At 45.3% G+C, this 26,867-nt stretch overlaps 1 protein-coding gene and 1 pseudogene across 1 annotated transcript in view; one reads left to right on the forward strand and one right to left on the reverse strand.

Moving 5' to 3' along the window:
- LOC700544 (uncharacterized) overlaps window positions 1-26,867 on the forward strand; it is a 151,273-nt gene that overhangs the window by 118,557 nt on the left and 5,849 nt on the right. Inside the window, 9 exon segments of the mRNA XM_015137604.3 lie at window positions 7,997-8,106; window positions 12,945-13,094; window positions 13,972-14,025; window positions 15,065-15,232; window positions 17,518-17,670; window positions 17,918-18,049; window positions 19,016-19,168; window positions 20,651-20,860; window positions 25,136-25,256. Of these exon segments, the coding sequence (XP_014993090.3) occupies window positions 7,997-8,106; window positions 12,945-13,094; window positions 13,972-14,025; window positions 15,065-15,232; window positions 17,518-17,670; window positions 17,918-18,049; window positions 19,016-19,168; window positions 20,651-20,860; window positions 25,136-25,256 (1,251 nt within the window).
- On the reverse strand, window positions 6,042-6,964 carry LOC699499 (ribosomal protein uL30-like pseudogene; annotated as a pseudogene).

Here is a 26,867-nt window from a genome sequence, read left to right on the forward strand (position 1 = left end):
TCTCCTGGTAACATGAGCCAGCAAAGTGCTCACTAATCACAGTTTTTGGGTTGCATGTGTTTTACCTAGCATCACGAATCATTGTTTGCTCCAAACCTGTTTGTGCCTGTTTTAACTGTCATTGTGTTGAGATAATTTAATTAAAAACTATGTAAACCAGTGTAATAGAAATACAAAAAGAAAGAGATCTGTTGATTGTAGAAAAACTAAATTGAAATTGATCATCTGTAGCACATCTAGTCAGTGAAACATTATCAAGCATTAAAAAGAAATGAGCTGTCAAGCCATGAAAAGACATGGAAGAGGCTTAAATGCATATTACTAAGTGAAAGAAGCCAATTTGAAAAGGCAACATATTGTATGATTACAAATATGACATTCTGGAAAAGGTGAAACTATGGAGAGAGTAAAAAGATCAGTGCCTGCCACCATTTAGGAGGGTAGGAAGGAGGACTAGGCAGAGCACAGAGGATTTGGAGGCAGTGAAACTATTCTGTATGATACTAACATGGTGTATCCATGTCATTATACATTGTCCAAGCCCATAGGATGTAGGACACTAGGAGTAAACCATCTTTGGATGATAATGACATGTCAATGTAGGTTCACTGATGGTAACAAATGCACCCTCTGGGGCAGGACATTGATGGTAGAGAATGTGTGTGAGGACTGGGAGCTTATGGGCCCTCTCAATACATTCCCTCCATTTTGCTATGAACCTAAAATTGCTCTTAAAAATTTAAATGTATTTGAAAAAGAAAATAAAGTAAAATGCCCAGGCGTGGTGGCTCACACCTGTGATCCCAGCACTTTGTCTTGGCCAGCATGGTGAAACTCTGTCTCTACTCAAAATACAAAAATTAGCCAGGCGTGGTGGCGGGCACCTGTAATCCCAGCTATTCAAGAGGCTGAGGCAGTGGGCCGAGACTGTGCCGTTGTACTCCAGCCTGGGCAACAAGAGCAAAACTCCGTCTCAAAAAAAAAAAAAAAAAGAAAAGAAAAGAAAAAAAAGAAAAAGAAAAGAAAGTAAAAAAAAATTATGTTGAAAGGATTTGGAAAACCTCAATAAAAGGCTAGTTGTGTAGAAAAAAGAAAAGTTATCAAATTGGTTATGAGACAGATGACTGAAAAGACTAGGTAAAATTGTGAAATTGTGTAAAATGATGTGTTTGGATTTCCATGGTATTTAAGTTTTCTCTCTCTAAAATCAAACAAACAAAACTAGAAACTATCAACCAAGGTTTTTAGAAGAAAGATGGTGCAGAACTTCAGTCAGTGGGTACTTACAATGAAGAGGCCTAGGATGTATGTTAGATGACTGGCAGATGTTTGTAAATTTACGTATTTTTTAGTTAAATAAAATGTTTTAGATAGTACATGTTATGTGTAAAGCATTCTCTGCTTTAACTGACTTTTTTTTTTTTTTTTTTTTTTTTTTTTTTTTTTTTACTAACCAACTAACTCTTAGTCTTGATTGCATTGGATAGGAGGATTTCTACCATGTTTTTCAGGGTTGGTGGAGAAGAGTTTTGTTCATTTGTCTTTTGTTCAAAATAATTTTGGGAAACTCAGGGTAAATAATGCTAAACAGTTTCCTCTACTGTAGAGCCTTTACTATCCAACTATGCACTGTGTATCTCCAAAGGAGAGAGAATATGCAATGTTTTTAATTTTTTATTTTATTTACTTCTTTATTTATTTGACCACAAAACCTTTTTCTCTCCTTGGAAACATTTGTTATCAACGCAAAGAATTAGTGCTCTGGGGAGCAGTTTGAAAACCACAGGAGTATAAGATGCATACATACACTGCAATAAGGCTTTCAACCTACCCACTTATTGGGGCACCCCAGCTGGTTGGGAGAACAGCCTTGATTGGCAGTTGTATGCCTTCGAGTTTCAGTTCTGCCTTGGTTTGGGACCCAGGAACCACTGAAGCACCAAAGGCTGGTGGTTGTAGGCACCAAAGGTTAGGGAAGTAGAATGTTACCCAGCCAAGATGTCCTTCCTAGAGGGAGGAGGCTGGGGGTGGTGTGCAGCGAGGGAGAGAGGGGAAGTGGTTTGGCTAACAGGAAGTCAAAGTTTCCTCTAGTCAAATGACCTGAACAGAGAGGAGAAAATGGAGTCCTAATTCAACCTCCAGTGTGCTGTCTCCTTCCTACTTCCATGCTTCTGTCAAAAACTGCTGCCTCCTCTTAAAGAAGCCATGACCAAACACACAGTGAAAATGAGACCCATTTGGAGACAGCCAACTCCTCTTTGCCAGGAATTGTTTCTTTTGGATGGATTCCGCTTTCCCTGGCTCCCTGACTTCTGCCTGGAGATGCAAATGCATGTCTGAACCTGAATTCACGAGCAAGGAGAGAGTGCGGCCCAGCGCTCTGTTAAGTTTTCCCTTCAGCTGAGTGCAGAGCTAAACCCCAAACCAGCTCACTGGGGATTTGCCAGGTGAGGGTCCCCAAACTAGAAGTGTGCAACAGATGTGGTCTCTCATCAGGCTTATCTGTGAGCTGGAGACCTGCCACAACAGCACCCTGGAAAGATATCCAACTTCTCATCTGAAATACACATGAGCCCTGTCTTGTCATAGCTTAGACTTTTAAAAAGTCTTAAACATCTTAAGAAGTGTCAATTGCTGGGCACATTAACTCTTGGATTTTGCATTTCATCTGTACTGGGACAGTGGCGATATGTCTTCTGGCCTTTATTTCCTAAAGGAAAAGCAAAAACAGATTTATATGTTTATTATGGAAAGTAGTCAGTTGTTGAAGAAACGTAGAATCCCATTTTCAAAACCAGGACTTGGCCATAAATAGTATAGGTACAAATACCAGAGCTTCTGACTCTGTTGTGCCCACATTTCTGGGTGGACTGTGCTAGGTGTTTCGTCTTGGGAGCACTGAGCCTCCTGTCAGACAATTGAGTGTGCAGGTAGAAAGTCTTATCTGAAATTAGAAACAGCAAGGGTGGGAGCAGGCTGGCAGGTATCCTGCTGATGACCAGCACCCCCCATTAACAGAAAATAGAACAAGGTGGAGCGTGGCTCCTAAGTCCAACTCCACAGATCTCTTCCTTTCAGTATCCCCCGGGACCACCACGAGGAGGTAGGCCCTATCCAGCCAGTTCTTACCAATATAATTACCATGTACATGTGCTTTTGCTCTTCCATGTGAATGGAAGTCAAACAGTGCTGACATTCTCACATCATTCCACCACTGTCATGTTATTTTTAAATATCTTATTTTTAACAGATAATATATGCACATGGTTCCAAACTCAAAATGATGAAAAATATACATTTAGAGTCTTGTTGTCACCATGAACCCCCTTGCACCCTAGTCTGCTGCCTGTATGTAACCACTTTCATTAGTTTTCTATATGTCCTTTCAGTGCTGCTTTGTGCATATATTCATTCTTTCATTCAATGACTATTCAATAAATATTTACATTCTTTCATTATAGGAACTATTCCATGTCCTAGGCTACTATATTTTAGGAAATATTTTAGGAATATATTCTTCCTTTCATTAAGCAAAAATTCTTACTTTCATTTAGTTTATAATCTAGGAAGGGGTAGACAACAAGCGATAACATAAGAAAGAAGAAAATAATGGAGTAAGGAAGGGTGGTGTTGCGGAGGTTTGAAGGGGGCCCATTGCAATTTTAAATAGGGTGATTAGGGTAGACCTCACTGAGTGATGTTTTGAGCAAAAGTTTGTAATAAGGTGAGGAATTGAGCTATGAGGGTATCTAAAGGAAGAGCATTTCAGACAGAAGGAACAAGCCATACAAAGGCCCTATGCAGAGCATGCCTATTATATTCAAGGAATAGCAAGGACCTAAGTGTGACTGGAGTGGAGACCATGAGGGAGAGAAAGTAGTAAGCGTTGAAGTCAGAGAGGGAGGGGGAAGGAGGCAGACCATGCAAGACCTTTTGAGGCTTTTGTGTTTACTCCAAATGCAGTGGGGACACAGTCTCAGATTTTGAACATCATAATCTGGCTTATATTTTGACAGAATGTCTCTGGCTAAGGTGTGGAGAATAGGCTGTGAAGGAAGAAAGGGTGAAAGAAGAAAGAAGCTGGTGTGGAGGTTATTGCAATTACTGAAGAAAGGAGTGATGGTGGTTCAAAGTTGGGAGCAATGGAAACACTGAGTGGTCAGACTCTGGGCTTATTGTGAAGTAGGCACTAATAGGTTGAGTATTATTAAGTGTGTGAGAAAGAGAAGAGCCAGTTATGACTCCAGTGTTTTCAATTGGGAAGATAGAATTTCTATCAACTGAGAGGAAAACTGTGAAACAAGTTAGGGAGGGAAGATTGGGAATTTGATTATGCACAAATTAAGTTTTAAATGCCTTTTAGACATCCAAGAAGACATGCCAAGTGAGTATTGGATCTAAATTTGCGAGTTGTCAGGATATGAATGCTATTTAGCTGTGAGACGAGATGAGAACAGCAAGGGAATGAATATATATAGAAGTGAGGAGGTGGACCACGGCTGAAACCTGGGACACTCTAATGTTAACAGCTGGGGGTGGCAGGAGAGGAGAAATAGCAAAAGACATCTAGAAGGAATAGAAGGAACAAACAGTGAGTTAGGAAAACTAGGGCACCGCAGTGTCCCAATGCCTAATGAAGGAGATTTCTCAAGCAGGAGGAAGTGACAAATTGTGTGAAATGCTGTTGGTAGTTGAGTAAAACCACTAGCTTTAGCCACATGAAGATCACTGGTGTTTGTGACAAAATCAATTTCAGTAAAGTGGTGGAAGTGAAAACCAGGTAAGTGGGGTTAAGAGGGAATTGGTAAGACATCAAGGGCAGTTTAAGTGTAGACTTCTCTTTCTGGGAGTTTTGCTACAAAAGGATACAAAGAAATGAGGCAATAGCTGATGGGTGAAGTGGGGTCAAGAGAAAGGTTTTTGTGAGATGGGAGAAATAAGCTGTACTCTTGTGAGTGATCCAGGAAAGAGGGGAGAAATGATGATAGAGAAGAAAGGGGAGTTTCTGGAGTAGTAATCCTAGTAGGTTTGAGGGAATATCTTCCCCTTTTATTATCATTGTAGTTATCTTTCTTATAAAATGTGTCGCTTTATAGCCACTGTTCTGCACCTTGCCTTTTTCATTTAACAATCTGTGCTTCTTTTCATAACAGTATATGGAGAATTTTTCTTTTTTTCACAACTGCATACTATTTCATTGGAAGGGTAGGCCATAGTTTAAATAACTACGCCCTGAAGGCTGGACACTTGTGTGTTTCCAAGCTTTTGCTGCCATAACCAATGTTCCTCTGAATAACTGGTTATTTTCTTTAACTTTTTAATTTTATTTTAATTTTATTTAATTTATTATTATTATTATTATTTTTTTGCAGAGACAAGTGAACATTTATTTTTGTGAGTTTCTTCCTATGTGTATTTCAAGTCTTTTTCAAAACAAGGCCCCAGGAATCTCCAGAATCCATTATGTCTCTGGGCTTGGTCGACTGCTGTGGGAGTCTTAGGGAGCCTTGTACAGATGCTAGAGTTACTCATTTACCAACATTAAATCCTAGGATAGAAGATGCAGCAAAGCAGCACTCCTTCCTCCATGGAATGTGCTGATTTCAGATGGGGCAGCAGCCAATGCAGAAAACACTAAAATTTTTTCTTGGAGCTCGATTGTGATGAGAGGTGCTTGCCATGAACATAAGCTACTGTCTTTTGTTTTTTGGGTTGTTTTGTTGTTGTTGTTGTTGTTTTGTTTTTCTGAGATGGAGTTTCCCTCTTACTGCCAAGGCTGGAGTGCAGTGGTGCGACCTTGACTCACAGCAACCTCCGCCTCCCGGGTTCAAGTGATTCTCCTGCCTCAGCCTCCCGAGTAGCTGGGATTATAGGTATGCGCCATCATGCCCAGCTAATTTTCGTGTTTTTAATAGAGACAGGGTTTTTCATGTTGGTCAGGCTGATGTTGAACTCCCGACCTCAGGTGATCTGCCTGCCTCAGTCTCCCAAATTGTTGGAATTACAGGCGTGAGCCACCATGCCCGGCCAGCTACTATCTTTTCTTTGGCGCTTCCTTTCCAGTTTTGAAGATAAAGCAGGAAATAATCTTATCTGAAGATACTTGATAAAAATTCCCAAAAAACAAAAACACATGCTCCCACTTCATTGACAAAAGTGTACTGCAGTTTGACACCTGGGTCTAGTTCAGCTGGCAGATGAGCTGATTGATGTGTTCATCTCAATAGCCAGGTGTGCCCATCTCCTTGAGGAAGCCCACTCTAATTTAGGTAGCATTACAGGCCACAGAGAGGTGGAAAGGGTGCAAGAACCATGAGATCTCCTGGAAATGCTTCTCTAGGAAGGCAATTCCATGAATGGGGTCTTCCAAGCAAATGATGCCAACCTTCCCCAGGTGCTCCTCAATCACTGTGTTGCCTGTCAGAGGGATGGTCTTATTCTTGACCTCAGATTGTCCATGTTTCAAAATGAGTTCCCAGACAGACTTCAGATTTGAAACCTCCGGGTCACATAAGGTTCCACCATACACAGTATTTTTAGGTTCTGGGAGGTTACTTTTACAAAGACACCACTGAAAATTTTCTTAGGCGAAGTATTGCAATGGTTCTCTGTACCAGTAAACTCACACCATTAATCCTTTCGATGCATTCAACAAAGGCCAAGAAATGTTTATCTGGCAATTCCAAGGCGTGAAGTTTCACTTCTAGTTGTCTGAGATGCACCTTGTCACGTTTGTGCCGCCAGGAATCATGTAGGAATGATTCCAGTCATTTAAACCCGAGCCCTTTTCCTTTCCTCTGCTCCTTCTTTGCCAAAAGTACCTGCTTTGACTGGGTGGCTTTGAGGGCTTGATAAGCCTTCCTCTTTTTCAGGAGATTTTCTAGAACCAAAGGGGTTTTTCTTTGCTCTTGTTCTGCCATCTTTCTAGTGTTGCAGCTACTGATCACATGCAACCCCTTTAAATTTTTCTTTTACAGCGAGGGTCTCGACCTGTTTCCCAGGCTGGAGTGCAGTGATGTAATCATGGTTCACTGTAGCCTTGACCTCCTGGGCTCAAGGAATTCTCCCACCTCAGCTTCCCGAGTAGCTAGAACTACAGGCATGCACCACCTCGCCTGTCCATTTTAAATATTTTGTGGAGATGGAGTCTCACTATGTTGCCCTGGCTGAACTCCTGGCCTCAGGGGAGCTTTGTACGTGCCTCATCCCATCTGGGTCAGCCATATTGCTGCTTCAATCTTGGAGCTAAAGTTCAGTCTGTCAACATTTCTAATCTGTAACTCTATCTTCTCTCTTCTAAAAAAGGAGAATTTTCTCTCCTTTTTTATTACTATATATTCAAGTTAATTTTGCCCTCTAGCATTAGGAACTTAAGCAGATAAACAGCTCTTCATTTATTTCTGATCATTGTTTTAGACCAAAATAATTGGCAGATACATAGAAGGCCTTAGTAAAAATAAACATCATGTAGGATTAATACTAATATTTGATTTGGGGTTTTTAGTTATGGTAATGGAATATTGTTCCCCGGATTTCATAGGTGCTCTTCCAAATCTTTGCATTAGGAGTCAGGTGAGAGATCTTCCTAGTTCCCATGTTCCAGAGGGTCCCAGTTACCCAACCCCCATTAGTTTTTACATACAGTTGACCTTTGAACAACATGGTTTGAACTGTGCAGGTCCACTGATACACAGATTTTTTTTGAACAGACAAGGATAGAAAATACAGCGTTCGGGATGTGAAAACCATGTGTGCAGAGGGCAGATATTTGTATCCACGAGTTCCCCAGGGCTGACGGCAGGACTTGAATATGCATGGATTCAGGATCCGAGGGTGTTCCTGGAAACAATTCCCAGGCCCCTGCATGTATCAAGGGGCAGCTGAGTTTGGAAACAGCTTATTGTGTCCCGTGTTCTGTCTCAGAGTCGCCATTTTACAGCCATCAATGACAGCACAATGTTTTGTGATACTAGTGCCGGCATGTTTTTCCCCCTAGATCTCTGGAAACACCAAGTCATGAAAGAAAACTTTTCAGTCTCAAGACCACAAATAGTTGAAAAATTTAGACAGAGATTAATGCAGAATTATCAGGATGATGGAGTAGAGGTATGTATTGAGAATTAGTCATTCTGTTGGTTTTTATAACATCATCCCAAACAAGGAAAACTTTCTCATTTAACTGCTCTCCTAATGCTTCCCTTATTCCCTAAGAATGATTATATGAATACTGAGGCTAAGCCCAAAACAGAGCAATTGTCAGTTGTTTGGTTTTTTCCTTTATTTATTTATTTATTTATTTATTTTTGAGACAGAGTCTTCCAGGCTTGAGTATACTGGCGCGATCTCGGCTCACTGCAACCTCTGCCTCCCAGGTTCAAGCGATTCTCCTGCCTCAGCCTCCTGAGTAGCTGGGACCACAGGCGTGTGCCACCACACCCTGCTAATTTTTGTGTATTTTTACTAGAGACGGGGTTTCACCAAGTTGGCCAGACTGGTCTCGAACTCCTGACCTCAGATGATCCACCTGCCTTGGCCTACTAAAGTGCTGGGATTACAGGTGTGAGCCACCATGCCCAGCTATAATCATTAGTTTTTAATTTTGGGAAAAAATTGATTTCTAGTAAAGATCTGAGTCATTAGAATATATATGTTGGCAAATTTCAAATTTGGTCAATTTTTTAAAGTAACCTTAGAGTTTATGAATGAGTTGATTTTTAGCAACATATTCTGTTGTTGATTTGTTAGTATGAAAAGCCTAAGTGAGGAGAACCAAAATAGCCTGTAATGCTGTTACCTAGAAAACATTAAAATGTAGCATATGAAAAAAAGCCAACAGCACAGAAAGGTATCATTTTCACCCATCCCCATGCCACCATCTCCAGCTTCCTCTCTGCAAAGGAAGCCAGCTTCAGCAATCTGTGTGTGTCCTTCCAGAAAAAATATTCGAATCCATAACAACTCCATATATTATATTAAATAATAATATACATTTAATACATGCACACACACATATACACAGTCCTTGGGTTTTGAAACATGTTTATTCTTGTCAGGAAGTGCCTTGCTAAATCAAATCAACCCACTGAAAAGACAGGATAAGAGAGTAGACATGGATATTTGACTGTAACAGAGTTTTGAGGAGTGTTAACAAGTGCTTTTAGGTAACTGTGAATCCAGTTTCCTGTGAAACTTAACCATTTAAAGAAATTTGACTTGACAAAACGTACTTCATTTTTTAAAATGCCTTCTCCAAACTTACATTTTTCCAAGTTCTTCAGATGTTCTCCATTATTTTCTAATACACATCTCAGTTCTTATGAGGTAGAGAATTCACAAGCTTGGTTGGGGATACATTTTTCCTCAGAACTTGATGACTTACATGTATTAGTTTAAGCTTTCAATCATAAACAAACATGATACTGGATACTCTGAGTGGGTGAAGTAGTTTCCCATCCTTGAGACAAGGAAGTGGTTAGGGTGGGACATATCAGAAAAAAGGATGGAAAAAATTTGTGACTCACCTTACAAAGAAAGGAAATTCTGGCCAGATGCGATGGCTCATGCCTATAATCCCAGCACTTTGGGAGGCCAAGGTGGGCAGGTCACTTGAGGCCAGGAGTTCAAGACCAGCCTGGCCAACATGGTGAAACCCGTCTCTACTAAAACTGCAAAAATTAGCCGGGTGTGGTGGCACATGCCTGTAGTCCCAGCTATTTGGGAGACTGAGGCAAGAGAATTGCTTGAACCCGGGAGGTGGAAGTTGCAATGAGCCGAGATTGTGCCATGGCACTCCAGCCTGGGCGATAGGGTGAGAATCCATCTTTAAAAAAATAATAATAGGAAATTCTGATACATTGATACATGCTACAGTGTGGATGAACCTTGTGGACATTATTGCTAAGTGAATTCAGCCACTCACAAAAGCACAAATACTCTATGATTCTACTTATATGGGGTACCTAGAGTAGCCAAATTCAGAGAGACAGAAAGGATGGTGGTGGTTGCCACGGTCTGAGAGGAAAGAATAGGTAATTATTGTTTATTGGATACAGAGTTTTCGTTTTACAAGATGAAGAGTTCTGGCGGTGGATGGTGGTGATGGTTGCGCAGCAATGTGAATATACTTAATGCCATTGAACTGTACCTTTAAAAATGATATAGTGGCAAATTTTATGTTTAACACAATAAAGACAACAGTTTTGTAACTCAAGTTCTTCTCATTTCTTATCTGTATGCTTCACCCCAACATTGAGGTCTTGTGGGAAAGAAGCATGGATATCAGTAGGCAGAGCAAACCCATATCAGATACACCACACACTCTGGGCACACTTGAAGAGGATGGTGTCAGCCTGCCAGTGTCTTGAAGTCAGGGTCCTCAGGATGCTCCAGCCCCTCCAAAGTCTGTGCCTGGTAGGCTTCTAGCCTCTTCTGGACCATCGCAGTGACAGTGAACTTACTCTTCCAGCCACGCCCCCATCTCCATCATAGAGATAGTGCAATCTTGGCTCACTGCAGCCTCTACCTCCTGTGTTCAAATGATGCTCCTGCTTCAGCCTCCCAAGTAGTTAGGATTACAGGCACATGCCACCGCACCTGGCTAATTTTTGTATTTTTAGTAGAGACGGGGTTTCACCATGTTGCCCAGGCTGGTCTTGAATTCCTGACCTCCAGTGATCTGCCTGCCTTGGCTTCCCACAGTGCTGGGATTACGGGTGTGAGCCACTGCTCCCCAGCCCACTGAAGTGTTTTGTCAGCAGAGGTGGGTATTTTAGAAACATCTTCAAAATACCTCGTGTGTGCCTGATATTTAACAAATTGTTACAAGGGATTCCAAGATGAAGCAAACCACAGAAACTCAATTGCTGCTGGCAGGCTTCAGGGCTAGACTTTGGCCATAACAAGGCCCAGTGCTTGCCATGCTGCACCCCAGGCTGGTTCTCTTGAAGAATCCCTGGGGCAATCTGCTGCTCTTCCACCCAGTGCCATCCATCGTGGTTCAGGTTTGAATGGTGGTGACAGAACAGCCCAGTGGAAGGCGGTGCTGCTTACTGGGCAGAACTGGGCCAATAATCTGAGTCTGCAGCTCTTATGCCAGCGAAGGTTTCGGAGAAGAAACTGGCCAATGGTGCCCACTCACGCTGCATTCTGACACAAGCACAGCTGACATTTACACTGACCCAGGGAGGCAGGGTAAGTTGCAGAGCAGGTTTTAGGAAATAAATTGCCCTGAGAGCCCAGAGAAGCCTGAGCCCACGGAAGCCACAACGGCTGCTTCATGTGCTGCTTCCAGAAGGCTGAGTGCACAGGGCTGGCATCGATGGCAGATGGCCAGGGAACAGGAGCTGGCCTGACCCCAGAAGTGTCACAGATAAAATTCACGTTACAGTGTAGGCTGGGTCCTAGACTTGGCCCCATAAACTTTCTCACCCCCCATCCCTGCAGATAGATACACACACACAGACACACACACACACAGACACACTCACTCACACACACACAGACACACACACACACACACAGACACACACACACACAGACACACACACACACACACACACACACAGACACACTCACACACACACAGACACACTCATTGATGCACAGAGGGACAAACACACTCGCATAGATATGCAGGTCCTAGTTGGGTAAGTCTGTCCTACCTTCCAAATATTAGCTCCCATTTCTCTCCAGAACCTAAATCTAAGACTGCCTTGGAAAGTTGGGCTGTTCCTTAATTGCCAACTCTTCAAAAAGCAGGCCCAATCTCCTGGAGAAAGGGAGTGAGTGGAATTGCCTAGAGAATGAGCTGTGTGGCCCTTAGACTAGAGCAAGAGAAGCCCCTGCCAGATACCCCATATAGCAGAGGGCCCCTCTCTGGCCTTTCTCCAGCTATGACCTTCCTCACAAGGTAAGAAATCCCCTGGGCCACAGGGACATGTCCGCTCAGAGCCCTCACCTTCATTTTAGACCATGCTCCAAGTACCTGGGACCTGGAATTCCCTGAGTCCATGGCCTGAATGGGCATCTTCCCTGGATCACCTTCCCCAGAGTGAAAACGGACCTCATCACTAGTGTGCACACCCCTGGCCTGGAAGTGACCAAGGAGCAACTGGGAGTGTGGATGGAGTTTGGACATGCGGGTTAGGATGTCCGCTCACAGGCATGTGAAGACCTCACAGCATGACGTGAGGCGAGAGCTGGGAAGAGAAGGGGGCCACACGGTAAACTATAGGTTGGGGACCAGCTCTCGCCATGTGTCCCTACTTCAGCACAGAACTGAGAGTAGTCGACTGGGCGTGGTGGCTCACACCTATAATCCCAGCACTTTGGGAGGCCGAGGTGGGTGGATCACCTGAGGTCAGGAGTTTGAGACCGGCCTGGCCAACATGGTGAAACCCCATCTCTACTAAAAAAATAAAATATAAAAATTAGCTGGGCATGGTGGTGGGAACCCCTATAATCCCAGCTACTTGGAAGGCTAAGGTGGGAGAATTGCTTGAACTTGGGAGGCCAAGTCTGCAGTGAGCTGAGATCGCGCCACTGCCCTCCAGCCTGGGCGACAGAGCAAGGCCCCATCTAAAAAACCAACAAACAAACAAACAGTAGTCCAGGAATAATAAATTCAAATCTGGCTTTCCAGGTCAGTTTTCAGGTCTGTTTTTCAAGGTAGGAGAATTAAACATTTCATTCTGATAGTTTGTTAGTTTGATTTATAACCTTTCAGTGTTTCACCACATGCTATGTGGGCTTCCATGGTCCTCGTGTCCCTGCAAATGTTCAAAGCCGACCTGAAAGAGAGGCTTGCAAGGCTACAGCCCATGGTTGGATACAGAGGAGAAACAAAAGTGGGTCTGTGAGCCAAGGCAAAGAGTGCCTGGGGCCCTGGCATGGTGAGGCTGCCCTGTTAGAGTGGCTGTGAATAATGAATGCCTCTTTCCTTTCAGATCACTTTCAGGAAAGATCACCTTGAGGCCTGCCTCCTTTCCCTGGGTTGTGACATGATGGCAAGAGAACGCAGCAACTTTGAGACCTACTCCACGTGCTGTGAGCATGTGTTGCATCACGCTAGGCAGAGGCTCAGCCAGAAAGAGCAAGTAGGCTCCCAGAGAGACGAGAACTGCAGTGGGGAATGGGCGTGGGCAGGGAGGCTCAGGAGGCACTCAGAAGAGAAAAGTAAAACTGAGAGGGTTGGGGCGCATCTAGCGGTTCTTATGCCAGAATTGAGGGTGAATGGTACCCTCAAATCTCTCTTCTCATTGGCTCATTCCCTTGGGCTCTGGTATTCTCAGTTGCCCACACTAGGTTATGTGCTTTGGAGGTGTCCAGCGGGGAAATACAAAAGGTGAGCAACAAAGGGGCTGGCCCTGCAGGGGAAGGTGCATAGCTGACCTTTCCACCCTTGGCAAACACAAGGCGCCGTGCGCTGTTCCTGGTCTGGGAAAGAAGCCAGGATCCTTAAGTAAACTCTCCCTTCAGGATGGATGTCATGGGTCAGTCTCACTGGGAGACTTCCTTAACATATGAGCCCACTGGTGGGATGGAAGAGTCAGTCCACCTGCCCTGGGCTGCCCACTATTGTGAAGGTAGATTGCATCAGAGGTTTAGTGTGATTTTACTTTATACCTTAGAAAAGTTCGGAAGTCTAAAAGACTAGCCAAAACACCAGATGAAGTATTAAAATGTCAAATAATGAGCCTTGGAGCCACCCTCATTTTGGCCTATCCCCATTACTCAGTTCTTGGCATCAGTGTGGGTAGCTGGAAGTCGGTGTTGTCTTCTGAGGCTGTGTTAAGCATCCTGAAGTACAGTGGGGCAACACATACAGTCTCAGCTCCAGGCACAGCCTAAGGTTCTCAAAATGGGGCTCCATTAACACAAATAGGAAGTGTTTGGAACGCGTTGTGCTGACCTGAGCTGTGGTTGGAAGACGAAATGTCTGAGTTTGGTTGTGTACTGCTTTCTCCTGCTCAGGAATTAGATGCTGCACGGAGAGACCAGGGTCCGCCTGAAGACAGTGCTGGCCAGGTAGGTCATTTCCTGTTAAAAAGGTTCTCGTCTCCATTTCTCACATCCACACTCTCAGGGTTAGCCAGCTGTGGGAGACCTGAGTGTCATTTGCTTGTGTCACCTGTGGAAGTCCCGTCAGTGAAGGTCCACTGCAGGAACACCAAGGAGCGTGCCTTCACTTTTGGCAAGCAACCCTCCTTAGGGTGCATTTTTTTTCCCTTGAGTTTCTTGGTCACTTTTGTTATTTTGTACTGGCTTTGTTTTGTTCTGTTTTTGTTGTTACTTTGGGAAGTTTTGTTGTTGTTGTTTGTTTTCTTTTGATGCCACTTAAGGTACATTCCAGGCCGGGCGCGGCGACTCACGCCTATAATCCCAGCACTTTGGGAGGCCGAGGCGGGTAAATCACCTGAGGTCAGAAGGTCAAGACCAACCTGACCAACATGGAGAAACCCCATCTCTACTAAAAATACAAAATTAGCCAGGTGTGCTGGTGCATGCCTGTAATCCCAGCTGCTCAGGAGGCTGAGGCAGGAGAATCGCTTGAGCCCGGGAGGTGGAGGTTGCGGTGAGCCAAGATCATGCCACTGCACTCCAGCCTGGGCAACAAGGGCAAAACTCCATCTCAAAAATAAATAAATAAATAAATAAAATAAATAAAATAAATAAATAGAATAAAGTGCCTTCCAAAAAAGAAAAAGGATGTTTGGGCTGAGGTGTCAAGGGGAGGCCAGTTTGGAGATGGAGGCCAAGACAGTTGAAGTATTTTTGTCTAACTGGAAAGGGCCTATGTACTAGCCTTTCTGGGGTCACTTCTTCACCAGCCAGTGTCTGGCACTGTTCCGGGACCTTTGAATTGTCCTTAAATTCTTCTGCCCACATTTATGCAGCAGAATGTTCACTCGCTTCATTAGGTTTAAAATAGAAGTGAAATTCAATACTGATCTATAAGAAACTATTTTGTAGGAGCAGTTTGAAACTCCTCAATTGTTTCTCTCTCTCTCTCTCTCTCTCACACACACACACACACACACACACACACATTTTCTCTTGCTTCTAGGTTGCAGAACTCAGTCATGATATGATCATGGAAATCACCGCTCTGAGAGCCCAACTCACAGACTTGGAAGAGGTGAATCTGAATCTCAAGAAGCAGATTAGAAAAGAAGTCCAAGAAGAATATGAGGCATTAGTCCGAGCTTTGTTTCAGACCTGTTTACACATGAAAGTAAGTGTCCTGTGTCGAACATCTGGGCCACCCATTGGGGAGCCGAGTGTAACGGATTCCCACGGTGGCTGCACACCCAGGGATCGATGACAGAATAATGGGCTTTGTGGGAACAAGAGATTCTTAGGCCCTAAGAATTTTCTAGCTCTAAGCTTTCACTGCAGAAAGAGAGTCAGCAATGGGTTGTCATTAACCATGATAGACGCTGAATTTGGGGCTAATAGAGAAGTCTCTCTTTCCCCTCTATTGACAGCTGCCACTGGCACTGTCTGGTCGCTGTTGGGAGGAGAGAGTTCTGCTGCTCCAAATTCCCCACCTCCCCAGTTTCTACCACCATTTTATCTGTTAGTGCGACTTTCCAGAGTACAGTGCCTGGGCCAGGCCAGACCTTATGTAGGTAGCAGCAGGTGCCTCTGGAGAACTCCCTGGGCACATTCAGAATTTGAATCAGCTTCCAGAATTTTTTCAAACCCTCAAAATGCCTGCCAGCTTTACTCTCACATTCAGTGTCAGCAAGCTGCTGACCTGTCAGCAAAGATCCATGGCAGAAGAGAAGTGATGGGGTGCGCGTGCACCCGCAGCATTGTGGAAGCCAATCGCTTTCATCTGATGTTTGCGCAGCCGTAAGATAGATGCCCCACGCCTAAAATGGGCCATCAGGGAGACTGGTCCAGCTGACTCGCCGGTGTGAATTTCAGTACAACCTACCACCTGCAAGTCCACAGCTTCCCCCAACCCTGTCCCCTTCCCTGCTATTGGATACACCCCAAAGCCAGCCCCATTTGGGTCCTTGCATCTCTCCCCAGGGATTGCAGGGTGGCCCCCAGGGTTATTAGGTTAACAGGAGCTTCCACCAGTGCTCACCTTGGCCTGGTCATTCCAGCGAGAATTTCTTCTTACCTGCAGTGTAAATGATTACACGTATTAAAGGATCAAACCCAAAATGTATTGGGTCTGGTGTTGCAAGAGAGGAATGGGCAGACAGTGACAGCTGGAATTTGCTAAGCCATCTTTCAGGTGTGAGATTGTTGAGAAATGTCTTAAGTTCCCTTTAGCTTCTGCCAAATTCCTAGTTAAAAAGTGGATTCTCTCTGTTTCCCAGGCTGAAGTGGTTCCACCAAGCCTCCTACAGTAGGGAATCCCTGTTATATTCCAGCATCCCATGAAGTTGCTAAAGCTTCTGCTGTGTGGCCAGAGCCAGGCTTCCTTCCATGGCTCCCAGCTGGGCACCCTCCTCCTGCCTTCCTCTCTAGGGAAGTGGTTTAGAAGTTGGAGGACACCCCTACCCTACCTCTCACCCCAAAGACACTGGGTGTCTTAGTCTGCTCAGGCTGCCATAACAAAATACGATAGGCTGCACAGCTTAAACAACAGAAAGTGTATTTCTCACAGTTCTGGAAGCCGGAAGTCTGAGATCAGGGCGCCAGTGGAGTCTGCTTCTGGCTGAGGGCCTGCTTCCTGGCTCGCAGGTGGCCGCCTCCTCACTGTGCCCTCACATGGCAGACACGGAGAAAAAGAAAGGCCTCTCTCCCTCTTCCTATAAGGCCACAGTCTTATTGCAATAGGGCCTCCCCCTTATGTCCTCAGTTTAATCTTAATTACCTCCTAAAGATCCTGTCTCTAGATACTGTCACAGTGCTGGTTAGGGTTTCAACATATGAATCTGGGGAAGACACAATTCAGTCCCTAGCACTGGGTCTTCAGTTGTACTCACCATTGATCAAGCTGTTTCCTCACAAGGCATTTAGCTGTAAGCCATTCAGAACAGAATATTTCCTAATGAGGTTTCTGTTAGATCCTAAATAGGAAGGCAGTCGGCTGGACTCCCTCCTCCACTTTATCTATATTTAACAGAGCTCCTCAGGAGTGGCTCAACTACAGTGTCTTGTCTGGTCACATTCTGCCGTGAGTGAACATAGCAGCAAAAATCTTTGGTTCAGCTTCCCAAGTAACTCTTACCAGGGGCAGTTTGCTCAGCAGGTTTTCTACCTGTGAGCCTCCACTGTCCTCCTGGCTCAGCCTGCCTTGGTGTTGACAAGGAAGGCACAGTCTAAGATGTGCTGGTGTCCCCATGATGAAGCCCTGTGGATAAAAGACAGCACTCAGGGGGCCGCTAGTGTGACTTCCTTATAGTACATGTCAGAATAATTGTCTGAGTAGGTGACATCTTAATGTGAAATTACTTACAAAAGTTAAGTTGTAGAAGGCAAAATGGCTTTTCTTCAACTGCCCTTCACACTACCCAAATCCATTTTACTTCCTTGACTTGAGTCTGCAATTTGCAGGAGAAGCTGGATGAGAATCAGCTTAATTTGATCCAGAAAGTGTGTGAGCTCATCGGTGAAGTGAGAACAGAAGGGATTGACAATATGAAGGACCTAAAGAAAAAATGGGGCTCTGCCAGCCCTGATGAAGGAATGAAAGAAAACCCAGCCAAAGTATGTGATTTCATTTAGCAATGGGCTATCAGTGTTTCATTCTAGCAGCTGACCCCACCATTCACCCCATTAGCATTCCAGCCTGATTTCCCTGAGAAAGCATTGCATCAGGCATTTTAAAGGGGACACGAGGACGCACTACACAATTGTGTCATCTTCTGGAAGGCATGTTTCTGATGTTAGGGTTTGTGCCCTTCCTATGAAAATGTTGGGGGCAGACTTTTCTGAAAATGAGCCTTCTTAGCAGGAACAGCTATGGGCCTTGGAGCAGGACAACTGCAGCCTGGCCACCCTGGTGTGCAAAGTGAGGAGCCTGGGCCACTGGAGGCTGGCTGTGCAGCAGGCGCGCTTCCAGGCCCAGCTGAGCAGGGCAGAGAAGGTGAGCTCTGGTGGGGGAGGTCCAGACAGTCCCCAGGATGGCTGATCCCAAGCCTCTATGGCTGCAGCTGCCATGGTGTCACTGTAGCTATGAGTGGCAGTGGTGTCAGGTGGCAGGGTCAGCCATCCTGAAGGATCTGACAGTTGGCGATTTTTCCTGGGAACAGGCCGTGTGAGAACTTCAGGAGAAATAGAAAGGGGGCAGAAGCAAAGGGGGCAAGAAAGAACAGATCAGAGAATTCAGCATAAGGGAAGGGTGTGAAAAGATGGAGGAAAGGCTTCACCAAGGGCTTGAGGCTGCTTTGTCAAAAGACTGCGTATCTTTGGGTTTCATACATGATTATCTGAGGAAAATGAAGTCACAAAATAATAAGTGAGAAATCTGCTTTAAGGCAAATTGAATCCAAAGTGCATATTGATGGCTATTTGGAAACTTTCACATCCTGTTTCTGAAAGTATTTACTCTGATATGTTACCCTCTTCTGAATTAAAATCATGGAAGTGGGCTGGGCATGGTGGCTCATGCCTATAATCCCAGCACCTTGAGAGACCAAGGTGGGTGGATCACCTGAGGTCAGGAATTTGAGAGCAGCCTGGCCAACATGATGAAACCCAATCTCTACTAAAAATACAAAAAAAATTAGCTGGGTGTGGTGGCGGGCACCTGTAGTCTCAGCTACTCAGAAGGCTGAGGCAGGAGAATTGCTTGAACCTGGGAGGTAGAGGTTGCAGTGAGCCAAGATTGTACCACTGTACTCCAGGCTGGGTTGACAGAGCAAGACTCCATCTCTAAACAAATAAATAATAAAATAAAATAAAATCGTGGAAGCAGTGACTAGCAGGAGCTCCTTTCTACCAGAAGTTTGAAAGAAGAATGGATGGGAAAGTGGTTTAGATACTGCTTTTGAAACTAAAAATCTGGAAAGGAAACCTATTTCCTATCTTACTGTGTTTGGGATGTTTACAGGAAGCTATTCAAAGTAAAAAAGAGTGTTTGCGCATCAAGCTGATGGCAGAGCGAGAAGTGGGTTTATTTCATCAGCAGATCCTGGCTCTCAGGCAGGCCCTGGCCAGGGCTCAGGCCGACAGCGCGAGGATGTGGAAGCAGCAGGACAGCCAGGTATCCGAGCCTCAGAGCCTCTTCCTCGTTCCCTTTGCAGTTCACTCTGCAAAGCTGAACGTGGCCACCAGACTTGGTGCTGTGGCTGCCAGGAGCAGTCATCAGAGCACCACAGCCTGAAGCCACACAGATGGTACAACCAGGAAAAGGCCTGGACCTGGGCTTCCCTTCTCCTCCCTCCTCTCCAGCCCAGAAACCAAGGGCGGTGGCCAAAAGGCTATTGTTCTTACTCGTATGTGGCTAAGATGAGAAAATACTACTCATTAGCAAGATCATTATCACATACGTGTGTGTGTGTGTGTGTGTGTGTGTGTCCATTTCTCTAAGGATCTTTTTGCTAGAGGCTGTCCTGGGATCCTGTGATCTCGGCCTCTGCCTTGAACACAGGCTTTCATGGGGCAAGCACGCTTCCACTCAACAACAATCCTCCGCAAGCAGAGTGTGGTCCAGCCTGCAGTGTCATCCCCGCACGAGACTCTGTCCCGTCCCAATGATCCATACCATGTCTCACTTTCAGAAGTTACTGCTGCGCGACAGGGGCTGGCACCAAAATAAAGGCACTCTAAGCCTAAGCGTGTCCTAACTGTGCCAACCCTCTGGGCATGAATGAAGCAGGGGGACTGTAGGTTTAGAGTGAGAACAGTTGAGTTGAAGTTACAGCCTGGGAAAGCTAGGCATATTTAAAGCATGAAATTTAATTTGTTCATCTTAGACCCTAATTCTTCCATGATTCTGCATCAGATGAGTTAATTATGGTAACTCATATGAGTTATCATGAGCTACATGATAAACTGTAACGTCATCATACAGATATGAATAATAATATTATGATTAAGGATTGATCCTTATGATTAAGGATTGACCATCTAGTACTTAGGATAATACTTATTAGAAAAACTTTGGAACAGAACCAAATTATTTCTACACTAATCCTCCTTTAACCATCTAGAATCTGACTTCCCCAGATTTTTGGAAGTGAAAACAGAGCCTAAATCAGAACCTCCTTTCCTCGCCCATTGCGTGTATGGCATGGCCCTGTCTCTTTGGTGTTAAACGCTTCCACGGCTACCTCCTGACAAAGGCTCCACAACAATGTAAATGTTGTTTGTGCTAGATATGATTATCTGGTTAGTAAGCTAACATACATATGATCAAATCTGGGTATTAAAAGACCAAATTGTTTGCCCTGGCACTGCTGTACAGTGGCGTGATCGTGTGCCTGGCTTTTGGTGTCTGTTCTGCTTCCCTCTGTCACCGCAGGGCTCACAGTGTAAATGCCAGGCTAGGGTAGATCCTGGTGCTCTTGCTAGCGCAGGACTGAATCATTGGGCCACGTTTTCTAGAGTCCAGGAATACACCATGTAGTTGTGTCCCTGAGCCCCAAAGGAGGGGATGGTTATCATGCTGTCCAACGTCTCCCCACTTCTGCTGGGAAGAAAGGCTCCCTGCCTCCTCCTTTCTTTTGGCGTTTTCCTGCCACAGGCTCAACTGCTGAAGGAGTTAGAACATAGAGTGACCCAGGAAGCTCTCACCCAGGAGCAGCTGCACTTCATGAAAACATCCAGGATGGAGAAGCTCTTGGAAGATGTGGGGCAGAAAGAACAGCAATTGCAGCTCCTTAGTAAAGAGGCTGAGAGGGCTTCTAAGCTGGGCCAGCTGCAGCAGAAAAAAATGAAGAGAGACCTCCACCAGGTAAACCTCAGTAAGAGGGGGTGTCCACCCAGAGTGCACCTGGTGCCCCAGCGAGGGCTGCTGCATCCTTCCCCCGTGTGCCCATGCCTCTCTCCTGTCCCCCACAGCAGTGTTTCTCAACCTCTGTGACTTATAGGCAGCCCAGGAGAATGGTAGCATCTCTCCCCACAGTGTCTCCCGACACCACGAAGATTGCTGGGCAGGCCATGGTAGCTTGGCTGCCTCAGGGCTTGGAATCTCAACACCCCTGTAACCTACTGGAAAAACCTGTTTCTACCCAGCTCTCATCTTTGAACTAGGAATCTTTTAGAAAATTCTAAGAAGTAACCTGGAAAAGCAGCAAGTGTTAAGGGAGGCTATGACAAGAAGATTTTATTCAAGTGTTTCGGGAGCTGCAGAGACAAAAATGAAAGGCAAAAGTGGTTTGCAGAGCCAATGTATTTTGTTGACTATACCCAACAACAAAGAAATAGAATAGAATACTAGAATGTAGATGTGGATTAATACAAGTTTCAACAAAGCAGAAAACAATGTGATTCAATAAAAAACGAAAAAGTAACTTCCAAAGCAGGCACCTCACACATATCCATTGAATGAGCAGATTACTGAATTCATTCATCAGAGATAGAAGGAGATGGAAATTGAAAGGCAAATTATTGGTCAAGTGGTTTTTTTGTTTTTTGTTTTTTCTGTTTTTGAGACGGAGTCTCACTCTGTCACCCAGACTGGAGTACAGTGGCGTAATCTTGGCTCACTGCAACCACTGCCTCCCAGGTTCAAGCGATTCTCCCACCTCAGCCTCCTTTGTAGCTGGGGCTACAGGCACGAACCACTACACTCGGCTAATTTTTGTATTTTTAGTAGGGACGGGGTTTTTACCACATTGGCCAGACTGGTCTCAAACTCCTGATCTCAGGTGATCCGCCCACCTCGGCCTCCCAAAGTGCTGGGATTACAGGCATGAGCCACTGTGCCCGGCCCCTGGTCAAGTGTTTTAAGTGCTCAAGGAAGAGATCAATAAGGAGAATTCTATCTACAAAAATGACAAAAAAAAAAAAAAAAAAAAAGATTAAAATTTGAATTGAGGAAAAGCTACAGAAAATATTTATATAAAAGTGGAGAGAGAAAATGAGTAGTTTTAGAATAAAAGAAAATTAGAATTTCATATTTATTGCATGAAAAGTAAACAAAAATATGACCGAACCTATAAGAAAACTTTGGCATCCCGATTTTGTGTTACAAATTATGCTTTTCTAAATGCCACCACAGAAATAGAGAAGTTCGTAGATTCGTTTCTTCAAGGTTTTCTCTAGTTAATTATTTGTTTCATGGCAGATATTCTAGAAGTGATCAAAACAAATATTTTAAGGTTTCTCTCAACAAATGTGCACTTTACCATATGTATGTATAAGCCATTGGCCCTTTGTAGAGTACAGCTCCAGCTCTCCTGACAGCTCAAGTGTCCCTATGCCTACCTACTCTAAACAGCAATCCTCAGCCAGCAAGACCCGAGCCCCCCACCCACACCCCCGGCCCCTTCCAGCCAGAAGTGGCTTCTTTAATCTATCCCCGGCCTCCGACTCCATGGGCAGATATTCACTGTCTGACCTCGGACAGCCTCAGTGTCCTGGCCTGTTGCCTGCGCCTGGTTGAGGTCACTTATAGAAGGGGTTCCCAACTCCCCGGATGTGGGCCAGTAGGGGTCCATAGCCTGTGAAACTGGGCTGCACAGCAGGGGATGAGCAGCTGACAGTATAACCGCCTGAGCTCCGCCTCCTGTCAGACCAACCGAGGCGTTCGATTCTCACAGGAGCACCAACCCTACTGTGAACTGCACACGTGAGGGATCTAGGTTGCCCGCTCCTTATGAGATTCTAGCTAATGACTGATGATCTGAGGCAGAACAGCTTCATCCTGAAACCATTTGCCCCCACCCCGTGGAAGAATTGTCTTCCATGAAACCAGTACCTGGTGCCAAAAAGTTGGGGACCAGTGATTTAGAGCACAGGCCCTGGAGTGGAGCTGACTGGTTCATACCGCCGGCCCTCCAGCGGTGTGGCTTTGGGCAAGGTCTGTGGCCAATCTGTGCTTTGGTTTCTTCATCATTACAATGGAAACAATGTACTCACTTCACTAAATTTGGGAGGGGGTGATTAAATTAAGAAATTAAGTAATTCAAATAAAGCCCTTAAAACCGGACCTAAAACAGGCATGACTGTAGTCCCAGCTACTTGGGAGGCTGAGGCAGGAGGATCGTTTGAGCCCAGGAGTTCAAGGCTGCAGTAAACTAAGATTATGCCACTGTAATCCAGCCTGGGTGAAAGAGTAAGACCCTGTCTCTAAAAAATAAAAATTAAAAAATTAAAAAGTAAAAAGTTAACAAAAATAAACAAGCCAGGTGTGGTGGCTCACTCCTGTAATCCCAGCACTTTGGGAGGCCAAGGTGGGAGGATTGCTTGGGCAACATGGTGAAACCCTGTTTCTACAAAAAATATAAACATCAGCCAGGGCTGGGGGTGTGCATCTGTGGTCCCAGCTACTCAGAGGGCTGAGGTGGGAAGATCACTTGAACCTGGTTGCAGTGAGCCAAGATTGCGCCAATGCACTCCAGCCTGGGTGACAGAGTGAGACTTCGTCTCAAAACAAACAACAGCAAAACCAGGGTGTGATACATAGCTCTCAGTAAATGTTGGCTGTTTATATTTTTGTTGGGAATGTGAAGGTAGACAGCCTTGGAAACAGGTAGATAGACCTGGACTCAAATCCTGGCTGTGTGGCCTTGGGCAAGTCACTTCACCGGCGTCTGTGATGTGGGGACGAGTGGCCTAACACAAGGAGGTCCTGAGGAAGCACGCTTCCTTGCTAGTATTTCTCAAGTTTCCTAGTGGCAGCCTGGCTCAGAAAATCTTGATATGTTTCCTTGGTACCAGCCCATAGGGAATAAGGATCCTACACAAATCCCTATAGTATGGAGAGGGACTTTGGACTTAGTTTGTGTTAGGATGTTTTCCTAACTCCGGAGCTCTGGTAACCTTCTGAAATTTAAACGATGCTTGGGGGCCCCCCGACATAAGGAAGAGCCCCCTTTAACGTTTAGGGCAAGACTGTGTGGGGCCTTCTGGCCAGGTCTGTGCGGGCAGAGTGGGATGTATAACACACGCGGCTGAATGCTTGAGACTAGCACGTGTGTTCAATCCCTAGGGTTGCCTTACTAAATTATCACAAACTGAGTGGCTTAAGAGAATAAAAACGTATTCCTTCACAGCTCGGGAGGCCGGAAGCCTGAAACTAATGTGCTGGCAAGGCTGGTTCCTTTGGAAGCTCTGAGGAAGAATCTGTTCCGTGTCTCTTCTTAGTCCCATTTTGGTCTCTGGCATTCCTCGGCTTGTAGCTACCTCACTCCAGTTCTGCCTCTGTCATCATGGAGCCTTCTTCCTGTGTGCTCCTCTGAGTGTCTGTATCCTTATCCTGTCTTCTTTATAAGGACAACAGTCATTAGATTCAGGGCTCGCCCTAAATCCAGTATGACCTCATCCCAACAAGTCCATCTACAAAGACCCTATTTCCAAATAAGGTCACAGTCTGAGGTTCCAGGTAGACATGAAATTTGGGGGATGCTCTTCCAACCACTAGAGTATGTATTACTTTTCTACAAGTAAAAACAATTAGGAGATTATAAATTGAAAAAGCAAAACCACCTGTGATCTGGGCAGATGAGATACACTGTGGCCCCGGGCACTGTCTGGCTGGGGAGTGTGGGCTAGCTGTGCACGGGCAGAGCCACACAAGTCAATACAAAGGTTGCTTCTGGAAATGGGCTTCTGTCAGACCAGGGCATTCCTGGCAGATGCTGAACTGAGAGCAGAGATCTAGGAGAGAGATCAAGTCTCTCCTCTGTTTGAAACCGTCCAGGGGCTCTGACAGGTCCTCAGTGTAGATGCAGTGGCTGGGCCTCCAAGGCCATGTGTGCACTGAGCCCTCACTCCCCTCTTCCTCTACCTAGCTGATGAAATAGACATGAAAGATATAACCTTGTGAATAAGCTCCTAGCTATTATAAGGTATAAGGGATTCCACGGACTGTTCCTTTTTGGTTAAGTTCCTGGTCTTCCTGAAGTTCTTGATTCTCAGAAGGCTGAGTTCAGCCTAATCAGGACTTTAAGAGCCAGTTCTCTTTGCAGGGTAGCCTGGGACACCCATTTTCCCTAGGAACCCCATGTGAACTGAGGAAACGAAAGTGAGCACAAAGCATCTCTGCTTCTCATTTTCCCCTCAGATGAGAAGCCGGCTTGCCCAGGAGCGCAGTGTGAAGCTGGATGCTCTCCAGCGTGTGGAGGAGCTGCAGAGTCAGCTTCACGATGCCCAGCAGTCAGCTGTCCCCACGGGCTCCTCAGGCGGTAAGGATACCCCTGCTCTGGCTAGAAAACCTCCCAGTCTCTGGGGTCTGAACTGAGGAGGGTCTCAGGGACTCAGGTAGGACCCAGTCACTAAGTATCCAGTAGTTATTGAGTGGGTCCTCCACAATGTTTGTTGAATGACACATAAATGGATAAATCTTAATTCTGATTTACAGTCAAAACTTCCTACTTGAGCACCTTGGAGTACTGACATCCAAAACTAAAAGGTTTCAGTCATAAAAAACTGGTCTTGGCTGGGCACAGTGGCTCACGCCTGTAATCCCAGCACTTTGGGAGGCTGAGGTGGGCGGATCACGAGGTCAGGAGATTCAGACCATCCTGGCCAACATGGTGAAACCCCATCTCTACTAAAAATACAAAAATTAGGGGGGCGTGATGGCACGTGTCTGTAATTCCAGCTACTCGGGAGGCTGAGGCAGGAGAATTGCTTGAACCCAGGAGTTGGAGGTTGCAGTGAGGTGAGATGGTGCCATTGCACTCCAGCCTGGTAACAGAGCGAGACTCCATCTCTCTCTCTCTCTCTCTCTCTCACACACACACACACACACACACAAAACCCAGTTCATTGGATTTTGAGACAACGCTTTGGGATACCAATGACCCCATTTCTCAGAGTTATTCATAAAGTACATTATGATTCTTGGGTGCTGGGGGCTTGGGGTGTCCTTGAAAATAACAATCAAAATAGCTCTCTGAGCAGTGCAGTCAGCAGGCAGCATGGAGCTGAGGCCAGACCCCAGGATGTCTCTAAACCACCTTCCTCCTCTGTAAGATGAGGACTAAATACATTCTACATTATCTTCTAGATCTATCAGAAATATCACCAAATACCACTAGCCATGATGGGCCTGTTGTTATGATTGGCCGTATCTCTTCTTTCCTGTTCTGTACATAGCCCAGTAGTTGAGTGTGTGGGCTTTGGAGTGAAACAGCCAGAATTCAGGCCCTGGTTCTGTCACTGCTAGCTGCGTGACCTTAGACAGATCTTAATGAGCCTCTCTGTAAAATGGGAATACTCAGCTCAAAGGCTTGCTCTGAGATCAAATGAAAAAAATCCCTGTCTGACACTTAGTATAGTGGCACTTAGTAATTGTGCAAGTGTTGGTTACTATACTTGCATACATGTGTTTAGCCCTTTATCTGTGTTTCCTTTTGGCTACTTTCCAGCGTGAATGAGCTGAGGAAACACAGCCTTTCAGGAGCACAAAGTCACAGATGAAGTTACTTTGGGTTTACTAACAGCAGAGCTGGGCTTGGCAGTAAAGCTCACAGGGCCCTCCTTCCCGCCTCTGGGTTGCTGCCTGGACCTGACATTGGGAGCTGGTGTCCCCCACCCCAGCCACTGGTTGTTGCTGCTGCCCCAGCCCCAACACAAAGGGCATCAAGAGCACCCAAGGGCCCTACCTTGACGCCTGACCCTACTTAGTTCTGTACCTTTCACTGTCTTCTCCATGTGTCAGGGGATTTTTTCCTTCTCTCCCTTTCCCCTCTGCCCGCAGCCTAGCCAGGCATCTTTCTAATCCCTTCCTGGGATAATGCGTCCTAGTGAACTGCCATCCATGTCCTCCAACACCTGCCTATTGTGAAGGA

This window comes from Macaca mulatta, chromosome 4 (genome assembly GCF_049350105.2).
Source record: "Macaca mulatta isolate MMU2019108-1 chromosome 4, T2T-MMU8v2.0, whole genome shotgun sequence".
Classification (NCBI taxonomy): Eukaryota; Metazoa; Chordata; class Mammalia; order Primates; family Cercopithecidae; genus Macaca; species Macaca mulatta.